A 12,988-nucleotide genomic window follows, 5' to 3' on the forward strand; every position below is an offset into this window, starting at 1 on the left:
TGTTAGCATTTGGCGTCTCCCAATGTAGCTCCAAACGGGGGTGAAGCTGGAAGCTACCACGCTCTTCCACAGGTACGCACAAAGACCAGACAGGTACGTATCAACTCGTCTAAGCTCAGGTAAGAACATATCTCAGTATGGGAAAACGGTGGCCTGTTCCTTTAGTGGAAAATGATCCTGTATTTTTTATCAGTTATGCAAAAGCAGAATGCTGAACTTGAGCAATGGGCCAACAACATCCACTGTCACACAATAGAGCAATTTCATCAACGCAGTGTCATTAAAATCCAATTTAAAGTGAAAGCAAAACTAGAATCAGATTGAAATGCTTTCAAACCTGGATGCTACTGTATCTGCGGATGTGTCCATCTTGCATCCTTTACTCCTCTCCACTCACTCTCTCTCTCACTCTCTCTCTCTCTCTCCGAACCTCATGTGGGACGGGCAAAAAAGAAAAAGGGGGAGCGACACTGGCCCCGACCCGCGCCTTCACTTTTAATGAGCGCTGCGTCCGAGGCAAGCCCAGGTGGAGCGGTGCGCGCACAGAGACCTAACCAGACGCGCAGCAGTCTCGCTCACAGAGGACGTACATGCGGTGGATTTTTACTTTGAACAACCAAAGGATTACAATTTATTGAGGTGAGTGAGAACGCTGCGTCATGAGCGCGGGTAAAAAAGGTGCGAATAAATAGTTCTAATCACTCATTGCTTCAGTGCGTATACTCGGCGTCTCGGGCACTAACTTGAGATAACACACATGTGTGCAATTTCAGTCAGCCTGAGATTGTGATTCAGAGGGTTTTCTTCTATAAACTCTTTCAAATGTCCTAATTTCAGCGCTGACTGAGAGGAGACATTGTGCCAAATTCGCGTGTTTGGTTTTTGCGCTGTTTATTTTTTCAGAACTAACGCTGAAAAGCTCTTTATTCTCTGAGGTTTCCCCCAGTCATTCATGCGTGTAGCTGCCCGGGCTCTCGGCTGATTGCGAAAAAATTGCACAGCCGCATTTCTTTCTTTAAACGGCTTATTTTTTCCCAATTTACGCACGATTTGCATCACTGAAAGTCGCACGTTGTTAAACCGGCAGATAATAACTTCTGCTTTAAAGTCTGACCTTCCCATGTGGAGGCTGCTCTTTCTGACGTGAACATGTTTTGAAGTCTTATCAAGCGCAGGTGGTCTCTCTCTCTCTCTCTCTTTCTCTCTCTCCACTAAAATGTCCAGCAGCTCTGCTTATATATGCAGGTTCTGGCTTGCACCGACACCCGCGTGCCAAGAATTAAAGTAATTCAGTCTGCGCTCAAAAAAAGAAAACAAAAATCGCCCTAGAAGCATCCCAAAAGGCTACAGCGATGACCTTGTAGAGACATGTTGGTTTTCCTGCGCGTCTGATCTTCCTGCTGGTTGCTTGCTGACTTGTTGCTACAGCACTTGGCACATCTAACCGCGCTTACACCCCAGCCTTCACGATTCTGACACTCGTGAAGGCTGGGGTTTAGCACGTCTTGGCACCGGGTCCGTGTGTGTGCGTAATATTCACCATTCACGCAGGAGGGGAACTGTGAAACAAGGTGCTCAAGCTGCTCCTGGTGCCTCAATGGGCCGGTTGACTGCGCTCTGGCTTGTCTTCAGTTGAGGAAATGTCGATTCTGTTGGCCTAATTGTAGCAAAACAAGTGTCAAGTAGGTATATAGTAGTCTACGAATCAAACTCAAAACTACAGATATATAAGCTCACTTTTACATAAAGCATTAGAGGCGATAAGTTTATAGAACTGGCTGAAAACACAGAGCTTCATCCAAGGATTAACACCATACCGTGTCCTATGCAGTTTATCAGATTTGGTGAAGGCAGTGCTCGGTAGTGCAGGTGTGTGTGGTCTAGAAACCCATTATGATTCATCCTTTGAAATGGTACTGAGCATCCTGTTTGCATTATAGCAGCTGCCAGGTGTGATATTGTTACCGCTGTTATCACATCTTTGCTGATTATGCATTCAAAACCACAATGAAGGCCCTGGATGTGTTTGGGGATTCGGGCCACAAGTAATGATTATCTCAGATCAGATCAGATCAGTTCAGTGTAGGGTTTGTTGCCAATTCTATCACATGTAAAACAAAAAATGCATGAATCGCTTGGTTGATAAAATAATATAACGCAGCGTGGTGGATCAAGCCGTCCGTCAGTCTGTTAGACATAGCATGGATCGAGACTCCAGTCTTCTCCCTGACAAGGACTGAAGAAGCTGTGAGATGTGGTACTTGATCAAACTGGCACTGTCAAGATCGTCATTGACCAGCCATATCAGCATAAACGATATTAAAAGAACAGCTTCTCAGTTTGTAGGATTTTAACAAGTATAGAGTATTATTTTTGAAGACTTGCTGCTGGATTCACCATATGAAAATAGTAAATAGAAAGTACAAATGATGAGTGCATGGTATTGATCTTCAGTGCAGACATGAGGTTCTGCAGTCTGGCGACCAAGTGGAGCAGCCTTTTTACATTAATGCAGCAGACATTGCTTTTGCTTTTGATATTTCAAGCTAGGGCTGTTTGCCAATGCTTTCCATTGTTTGTCTAAACAGCTGCATGATATACAGTAGTTTTAATCAAAGCTTGTGATTTGCTTGTTGGGCACTTTCTTGCTTCTGTTTATCCTTCACATCAAGTTGTTTTTGTTATACTTCATTTTTACAGAATGTTTTGGCAAACCCAGCAATGTTGTCTGGTTTACAGGCAGAAGCAAAGATGTTGACGACGGCGGGTGTCAGCAAACAAGCACGACACATGCATGTAAATACGCCAGATTGTTGATAAAAGGGTCCTGCAAATGGACACAGCAGCGGTTTGCATTGGTCAGAGCTGGAACTACAGACAGACGGGAAGAGAAAACAGGACCATTATGTGCAGAGAAATGAGTGTTCATTAGTGAGCGACGAGAATGTAGATGACTTAAATGAAGACAAGAGAAACCATGTGTCGACCCTTGAAATTGTCATCCAAAAGAGAAACATATCAACAGACTCTAGACTAAACCGGGCACTGGACACATGCAACCTGTTCATTTTCTTTGCTATGAGTGGGAGCAGCTGTACTTCATCCCAATACAGTATTAAAAATGTCTGATTATGATGCGTAGCAAGCACCCTGCTGTGATTGGTCCAGTGAAAATACTCCCTCAGAAATGAAAACTCTGTGGAATAAATCCTGACTGACTTTCTATAGAATTTCCAAAGCTGCAGCCTGTTTTTACTCCTCGGTGTGGCTTGTTTTTGAGCTTGTTAATCCACATCGTAGCGTTAAATGTGATCCTGTAATACTCCACTGTTTAATACCTACAACTATGTGACCCGTCTGAGAGGCCGAAGTTTGCAAAGAGTATCCAGCTCACTCTTTTGCATGGAGCAGGAAGATATTTTCACACCAAATACTAACCACAGCTTTCAATACAGAAGAAAAGAAAAGAACAATACAGCAGCTAAAAGATTGAACAGAGTCTCAACCAGGACTAGACTGTTAAAACCCGATTCACAGCTATGACCTGGACTAAACCAGGACCAAGATAAACCAAGATTGTTCCATTATTTACCAGGACTAAAACACTTCTGAATGAAAGAACTTAAGCATAAAAATGCTTGTTCCATAGTTTAAAGGAGCTTTGAACCTTGTTGTAATGTTGTTCCCTCGTCAAAAACTTCTTCTTCTTTTCTTAGAGATATTTTCGCTTCATTCATTCAGTTTTGAGAAATCCGGTTCACGTTTTTTGTCTTTTCTTCTACTGCTGAAGTGCTCCTTGTGTGGAAGCAAGAGGAAGCAAGTTTTTGTAGCCCATCCATCTCTGGACCTGTTTTGTGCCCCGAGGTCGTCGTTCATCAAGTGTTTGCTCACGTACAAGTGGCACGAGTAGCACGTGCAAAAGTGGATCAGCATTCTCTCATTTAGATATCATATTTGGGGCTCGAATACAAAAATATGTGCAACACGGCCACAAACACAAATACAATGTTCCAGTTTGCACTCACTGTGTTCATCACGGCAACATCAACTCGCTAGCGCACCATTAGCTGAAAGTGAAAGCTCGTTTTCACTGTTTTGTATATGTTTGTTAAGTGGTGACGTCACAGCTCTACTTCCGGGGTCGTAGATGTGTGAGAAACTACAAAAAAACTCTTTAATACCACAATCAATATTTCTGAAACTTAACATAAAGTGACTGAACTTATTCATCAGGCCCATTAGCCAAAAATGCCGTATCTACTGCTATAAAAGTAATATTAACCAAAATTGGTACTTCCGGTTTAGCAGAGATAAATGCTAACGGTGCAGCAGCTACGCTAACCCCGGAAGTACTGACTTTAGTAAATATAAGACAGTATGGAGAGACAGATTTCCGACTTCCGCTTCCGGGTCCTAGCATACCGGCTAATATGCGAGACAAAAAAACATTGAAAACTCTTTAATACGACAATCAATATTTCTGAAACTCAACGGGGAGTGACTGAACCTACTTATGTCTCAGACTCGAAAATTTTGCACCTACTGCTATAAATGTAATATTAACCAAAATCGGTACTTCCGGTTTAGCAGAGATAAATGCTAACGGCGCAGCAGCTACGCTAACCCCGGAAGTACTGACTTTAGTAAATGTTACTTTTTTAGCAGTAGGTACGAAATTTTTGAGCCTGAGACATAAGTAGGTTCAGTCACTCCCCGTTGAGTTTCAGAAATATTGATAGTAGTTTTAAAGAGTTTTCAATGTTTTTTTTTCTCGCATATTAGCCGGTATGCTAGGACCCGGAGGCGGAAGTCGGAATTCTGTCTCTCCATACTGTCTTTCTATACAGTAAAATCTCAAAACTCAAAAGATCCGTGCTGCCGTACCTAAGAGAACGTTTTAGATCAATTGCGTCTACTCTATGAAGCCACAGTCATTCCTTTCATGTCATTCAGCAGCTGTAAAATTGGCTTTGCTTGTTTGCATTAGCTAATTGTATGCATTTCCACGGTCTATTTACTCAATGGGCCCCTTACAGCACGGCTCTATTGTCCTGAAAACGAGCCTGTGCATTGAAGCCATGACGTTTCATATAAATACTGCTTATCGGTCTGTGATTTATGTCTGCAAACTGGACAGTGTATGAATGGCCCGGCATGCCATTGCATTCTTCAAAGCTATCAGAGCATGAGATAAGCCATGCCGCATTTTGTCCTATTTGTTTGCGCGGCATTCACAGTCGCTGAATGTGCGGCTGGAGGTCTCCAAGGATCTATTATCTGCGCTGTACAGGAAACTCCCAGCCGCGTCGGTCCAAGGATATCATTTGCTTTTCATTGCGCGGGGAAGGGGGCACTTACAGGCTTGCACCGAGGATAGAAATTAAGATGTCTCAGATTATTGGCATTTTTGTCTGTCCGGAAAGTTTGTGTGGGGTTTCTCAGCAACAAGGGAGAGTTACATTATGCTCAGTGCTCCAAAGAGTTTAAATGAGCAAGAGACAAGGATGCTCACAGAGTGGTCATGGAGTTCAATGAGGCATTTTGGTGCTTATAGACCTCGACAGAGTGACTGCACGCTGGTAATGGTTCCCCATTGAGTCCTTGGGTCCAAAAGAGAGACTAGAGACTCTCTAAGGTTGGAAAAGTTCACCCACACCTCAAATTATTGTGGTACTGACTATAGGTGTTACACGACTTTGATACATTATGACAAACCTTAGTACAATGTAATCTGCTTTGTAACAATCTGTAGTAGCTTGTATGTAGTAATAAGACATAAAACACTCAGGGTTAGAGTTAGAGTTAGGGTCTTATGTCTTCTTAGGACATTATGTAGCTCCTAACTACAAATACACATTATTCCATTGTGTAGCCCATGCATGTACAAGTCATTACACAAAGTTACGTAGCACATTACGTTGTACTAAATATGGCAGATACAGTGATACAGATCAGTGTATCAGGTACATGAGGACATGAACAAACCCTAATTCCCCCACCTTTCAGTTTTTTAAGGTAATGGATCTGGGAACTATTTCGTAGGATCCGGCTTTGAGATGATATAATGGTGTTTAATGAGAGTGCTCCAATAACTGTACCCCGGATCCATCACATCAATCCAAAAGTGTTGCTGAAACAACAAATTTACAGATGAAGCGCCGTGAATCGTTTCAATATGTGGCCCTCGATGGAAAGAGTTTAGAAGGAAAAACTTCAGTGTGATGTCAATTAAGGGAAAGTGGTCAATGAGGGATGGAATCAACATGTAGATGAGACCGGGCGTAGATGTGGCCCGGTTCACTATGTTATTTCGCCGGATTTTTGTGGAGTGCATCAAACTATACATTTTTGAAAACTTTATTAAATAGACAATCAGAAAAAACTATTTCCATTTGCACTGATATGTAAAAAAGAAAAGGTGCGATAGTAGCGAAAATAACATTTATATGGGGAGTAAAATACATAGTTTGGCAAAAATTTACCAAATTTGGCAGAAAACTACATTTGGTCGTTCCGATCGAAAAAGTCAATGAAACCCATGTCATATTTTTCATGGAGTCACCATAGCGATGACAAGAACTCCCCATTTACTCTAATGGAAAAATGGTATAATGACAAGGGCAAATGGAAACATTGTTTTTCTCATTCCTTTTACCATAAGGTTTCCAAAAAGATATAGTTTCATACTCACTTAGCTCCCAAGCAGGAAAATGTATTGCTTACATTATTGTGTAAGCAATACATTTTCCTGCTTGGGAGCTAAGTGAGCTGTGCAGACCTTTTTTCTTGTTCTCTTGGTTCTCTCTCGGTCCGGCACGCTTTTCAGATTTTGTCGGATGTGCGTGTCTTCCCTCTCTACATAGTTTTCATACTCTCCACGACAATCCCATAACAGTGGAAATCAAAACATGGTGAACCGCACTATTTGGGCGATCGACAGATGAATGTCAACAATGGGCAGAATGAGAGGTGCTCTTGGGGAGGCTGAGGAGGCTGATGGTTCTGCTGCGGTGGACGGTTGTAACGCAGGAGAGGAGAGGGCTGGGAGCGTGTTTGTGTGAAGGAAGTAAAAGGTGATTGGTTGAGTGGCAGCTTGCAGACAAGTGACCAGATCAGGTAGAAAAGTGTTTATGGAGCTTCATTTGGTGCTGTTTGAAAGTTTCTTTTAGTCAATTATCACTTGATTTAGTGATTTTACAAGTTGATTCTGATTTACCTGCCCTGTTGCCATTTGAACAGCGACGTCAAGATGATGTCAGACAAGGGAATCATGTTTTATTGCAATGTTTTCTTCAATTTTGCAAGTCAGCTTTATTGCCCTGAATAAACAGTAACATGTAGCATAGTAACATGACCCATAATACTATTCCCAGCATTTTATTTTCATCTTTTTTTAGGATTAATGGGAAAAACTGCCATGTTTTACAGAACAGTAATAACACGGTGGTTGGATAGAAATAACAAAACAGGGATAAATGCTTTTTGTGGACAGTTTTATGGGAATTTACACATTTATGGGTTTGGATTATGATTATTTTGCATAGCATACATAAAACGACAGGTGTGCATCCTTTTCAATGACATTTCCATCCTATTGCAGGCTACATTGTGCTGCAAAGTGCTATTGAAAGAATTATATGGAAGTTTTAAAACATGGCAAATAAATCAACTGCACATTTCTGCTAAATATGGTTCTTTTATGAATCCTGTTGTTTGGTTGCTGTGTGTTTTTGAGCGGACCCTCCTTTAGTACATGCTGCTAAAGTCATAATATCTGCCCCGGCTTGTCCTCAGCCGGTCCTTTTCTCTCTCTAATGACAAATTGCGGTGATTGTTCACTGATGTGTCTGTCAGGTCCAATGGAAAAATGCTGTCAGTGTTTATGAGCTTTAACATCAGGGAAAGTCCTCAGCGGCGTCTGCCAAAAGTCGTCACATAAAACAGGGCTTTATGATCTATTATTGTGTGTGGTATTTGTTTACAGTCGGTAACAACACGCGCCATTGGTAAATCAGAAAGCTACTACAATGATGTGTTATTGTGTGCATCTTCAATCAGCTTTATTAAGTTGTTGTTGTTTTACACATTAAAGTAGTCAGTTAAGTAGATTAGGATTCTCTTGTTATGGTGAGATAAGGATATTTACTCCAACCATAATGTGCTTGTAAGTATGACAATAGACTGAGCAGTTCATTGTTCATCGAATTATTATTTTTCCAAGGACGTCCACAGAGATATAGTGTCATTGTAATTTCCTCACATACAGTAGCTATAGACACCCTAGTCATCATGATCAAGCATGATGAGAAGTTTAATATTTATGAAGCAGGACGGAAGTATCATGCTTAAAGCTTCAAACACAGTTGAGTAAAGTATTATTCCCCCCCGCCCCTTCTAAATTGTGTGCTGCAGTGCAGGGTCTAAAAATGTTTTAAACTGTGAGCAATTAACTTGAAAAAAAGCTCTGGCACACTGTCTCACTCTTTCTCTATCGTTTGGGTCACTCTGACCTTCATCAGGCTTGAAGACAGCCCCTTTCGCTCAGTCTTTTATAAGCTCAGGGACTGCCCTGAACAAACAGTATCCAATCAGGAACAACCACACATAGTGTCTGATTAGAAAACCCAATAATCAAAAATATCATGCCCAAGCACATATAACTAAACAATTCAATTCCATAACATTTTCTATGCTGCAATACGAAGTATCGATCCGATAATTCATTGCATCAATAAAAGCTAAGAAAAAGAGTGAGACAGTGTGAGGGCGCAACAAAACATAATGACAAAGAGCTACTTAGGCTTCACAGTAACTGCACAACTTAGGTGGAGATCACACTGGAGAGTTAGAAGGGCTGGGACAAAATATCAGATTGTATCGCAATACTTTTTGCTGCTACTTTTTGATACGAAGTATCGATCTGATAATTCATCAAGTATCGGAATACTTTCAATACTTGTGCTTAGAAGCATTTTATCCTGCACTCCTTTGTTTTTATAGTAACAGCTTTGTTAAATTGTGTGTTAAAGCACTTTTTAATCTTAAAAAAAATATATGTTAACATTATGTTTTCATATAATTTTCCTCCCCGACATGTTCCAGCCATGTCCTAATGTATAGAATGAGTTCAGACCTGTTCACCACAACTGCCTCTAAAATCCTGCACTGTCACTCAAAAAGTTGTTACTTCAGGTCCGAAGTGCCGTCATGCAGGAGCTTAATATAGAAGGTGCAGTTACACGTATGACATGAGGTGGCAGTAGTGAGTATAAAATGAACTTGCATCTAGCCCTTTTAACACTTCTATAAATGTCAAATGGCATTTTGTTTATACACTTTGGACACATGACTGCTTTCTTTTTACACATTTTAAGGTAAACATGTTTCTTATCATAATTATTTACAGTATCGTGATACTCAGGGGCTGGATCAGACCCTGAGTATCACGATACGTATCGGATCGTCCCAGTCCTAAGAGTGAGCAGCAAAAATGTAATTAAAGCATGTTTAAGAAAATGACATTTCCTCCTCCGAATTTACTATATTTAACTACAGTAAATGTTTGCAATGTGTTCAGAACAATCAACAAATTAACTCATCAAACAAATGCAGAAATGTCAAAAGCCTTTGAGGAGCTGCTTGGAAAAGGCTGGAGAGCTGCTGGAAGCTCGGAGATGCCTGGTGTTCGGAAATATGACTGTTGCAAAATAACAATTTCCACTTTCCACTCTTTCATTAAGGATTTCAATCGCATGATATTGTTGCAATCATACGTAATAAATACTTGTCAATACAGGCATTTTATGTGTTTTCCGATGTATTTGTGCTTCTCACTACTTCCCAAAGCCATCCTTCAGTTGTGGGCGTGCAGCAGTGACAGATGAGGCTACATTCATGTGGGAGGTAGACTTCTGCAGCACTCCCTGTTGCACTGAGAGTTTCCAAAACACACAAATGTCCTCATGCCGCGTGTGCTATTTATCATCAAAGCTGTCGCTCCGACAGCGCAGCAGGTGGAGACGGCACTCTGACCCACTTCTGCTGGGCTTATCGAGGTGATTTATGCTTTCTCATGAGTGAATGGTGAATGTGAGGCTGAGGCAGTGAGATCTGTCCACTGTAAACATGTCAAACAGAGACGTGGTCACTGACTTTGAACAATAGTCATTTGACAGAGCACAGTCTTTGATTTCTGTGAATGTGTTGAGTCTCATTCAGGCTGCAGGTATCCGAAGAAGAAACATGACAGATTTTGTCCTCTAAATTTAAAGGTCCTTGTTTGGAGGTAAAGGTGTCACATTTGCTTTAAGTTTATTGCGTTAAATACTTGACTGCAGATTGTAGATGTTTCTTCCATGGAGCAGGTAATGATTGTCCAGCGTCGGTTATGACTGAGGAAGTTGTGGATGATAGTTTCTGTAAAAGTCTAAATAAGCAGTGAGTCTTTGGTGGATTACAGCATGTTGAAATGATTATATTGTAAGAGATAATGATGACAGTGAAAGACTGTAACTATGAATCAAATTGTTTTGTGGCGTGCTTCATGGTGCTTGAATATCTTTGGCACGGCTCGTTTCGCAAGGACCAATACTGCAAATGTGCTTTCAGCTTCTCAATGATGGTTTTAAACTGCTGTGTGGGTTTAATCAGTGGCCATTATATTTGCCAGTTTATGTTGGTGAAGTGCAGCTGTGCTGAGTTTGGCAGTCTCCAATCTGTGGGCACAGATTATTTATTGTGAGCCACATTGTTTACAGTTAGAAAAAATGACTCTCATCTGAGAAGTTTGACTGATCTTTATACCCCTCCAGTAGGAGTTGGCTTCACCTTGTTATCCCTATAATCTATTCTCGCCTTGTTAGAGGAACAGGCCACTGTTTTTCCATACTGAGATATGTTCTCGCCTGAGCTTAGACGAGTTGATGCGTACCTGTCTGGTCTTTGTGCGTGCGCTCAGTCACGCAAATGCTAAATGGTAAATGTACTCAACTTATGTAGCGCTTTTCTACCTTTATCAGGCCCAAAGCGCTTTACAGTTAGGAACCATGCACCATACACCAATGTACGCAGACACTGGAGGCAAGAAGGGTGAAGTGTCTTGCAAAAGGACACAACGACAGTATGCACGAGACGACCCGCTCTACCATCTGCGCCACCATCGCCGGTGCTAACAATGCTGACAATGCTAGCAATGTTGATCAGCATCTAGCCTCTCCCAGCCAAGGTATAGCCCCAAACTGGGGGCTATGTAAGGCGTAAAAACACCTTAGGAGCACTTCAACGTCCGCGCAGTAAAGTGAGATATTACTGCGCGGACGTCGAAGCGCTCCTATGTTTTTACTCCTTACAATATAGTGCCCCTTCTTATGTGCTTAGAAAATGTTTAATTTTGCGTAACTAGACTTGGATTGTGTAAAGGCTCACGTAACTGTATTTAAATAGGGAAAACGTGGAACAACTTGGTAGCTTCTAATTTCACCACAGTTTGGGGCTATTCCTATCCTGGGAGAGGCTAAATGCTAACAACACAAAGACCAGACAGGTACGCATCTACTCGTCTAAGCTCAGGTAAGAACATATCTCAGTATGGAAACATGGTGGCCCATTCCTTTAACTCATTCTATCCTTCGACCTGGAGCCGGGGCAACTGAGAGCTACACAAACATCAGTGTACATTTAAAAATACTACATCTTTTTAAGTACCCATAGCAGTTTATTATGTACAGTGGACTTCCTTGGACTTGTGCTAAACCTTGACTGTGTTTGGTGCACATATTTAACATGACTTTTGCTACATTATAATCCACCTGAGACTCTCTTTTTCAGCTCTGGAACATGTTCATCAGGGCTTTACTTGGTCTGGGCCTTTATTTGTCAGACAGTCACTCAGAAAGAGTTCAAGGCGACTCCCAAAGCTCAGGAGAAAGTTAATGTGATGCAGAGATAACAGTGTGGACTTGTGCTGCTGTTTTTAGGTCCGCCTGCAGCGTCAACATGAGAGCTCCACTGTCCGCCCTCTGTTTAGGTGAGTGTCTGAATATCACTTACTCTTTCAAATAAATCATTATACTTGAGATACTGCAGTGCAATTCAAGACCATTGATACCAGCGGGGGAGGGGAGAGTAGCCAAAATATTTACTCAAGAAGAGAAGCATTACCTTTAAATAACGTTCTGAGTTTTAATCTGAATTTTCACATCATTAAAGATTGGATTACGTCATGAATATAGAATGTATTTGTATTTATAAATGAGCTTTTAATCCAAGGAATTGAGGAACAGGAAGATAGAAATCTCTTAATCCCCCTTCTGCTTTTAGTTTGTCTTTTCATCTTTTTGCACGGCCTCTGTGATGGCTCTTTCCGTGTTTACAGTAAACAAAGTTGTAATTACATGGCTTTCCCTTTCCCCTCTGCCCCGTCCCGCAGTCCTGCTCCTGTCCTGCCACTGCCGGGCCAAACCCAACGGATCAAAGAGCAAGAAACCAAAGCAAGGTACCACCCAGGGCCGCCGCATCCCTCTAATCTCCCCTCTGTGTTTGGGACGCCGCCTCTGTCCATTGTAGCCCTGTCATACTGACCTCTGATGCCTCGGTGTAAATAAACAAAATAGCAAAGAAACACGCTCTGTGATTTATTTTTTCTTTTGTAGTGGTGCCATCGATTGAGTGCGACGTCAGAGCTGGAAAAATCAACCTCCCTGAGTTCATCGTGAAGTGTCCCGCTCATTGCAAAGAGACCAAGCAGCAGGTCTACGGGACGGGTGTGTTCGCCTCCATCTCCAGTATCTGCAACGCCGCCATCCACAAGTACGTTGCTCGCTACTGGGCTGGAATATAAAAGCAAAGTCACACAAATCAGGATAAACCGACTTAAGTGAGTTTTTACCACGTTACGTTGTTCCCTGATCGAAAACATTCCCGGATAGTACAAAATAAAAGTCGCCACAAAAGAAAGGTTTGCTCTAAGTTGGGCCATCTGTAGCTTTGA

At 41.7% G+C, this 12,988-nt stretch overlaps 1 protein-coding gene across 1 annotated transcript in view; it reads left to right on the top strand.

Moving 5' to 3' along the window:
- The first annotated feature begins 517 nt into the window (after nt 1-517).
- The window catches only part of vit (vitrin), a 45,838-nt gene continuing 33,367 nt past the window's right edge, over nt 518-12,988 (top strand). Inside the window, exons 1-4 of the mRNA XM_079559735.1 lie at nt 518-639; nt 11,976-12,025; nt 12,428-12,493; nt 12,651-12,807. Coding sequence (XP_079415861.1) covers nt 11,995-12,025; nt 12,428-12,493; nt 12,651-12,807 — 254 coding nt within the window. The 5' untranslated portion in view covers nt 518-639; nt 11,976-11,994. The remainder of the gene's footprint in view (nt 640-11,975; nt 12,026-12,427; nt 12,494-12,650; nt 12,808-12,988) is intronic.

The sequence above is a fragment of the Gobius niger genome (assembly GCF_951799975.1).
Source record: "Gobius niger genome assembly, chromosome: 7".
NCBI classification, from domain to species: domain Eukaryota; kingdom Metazoa; phylum Chordata; class Actinopteri; order Gobiiformes; family Gobiidae; genus Gobius; species Gobius niger.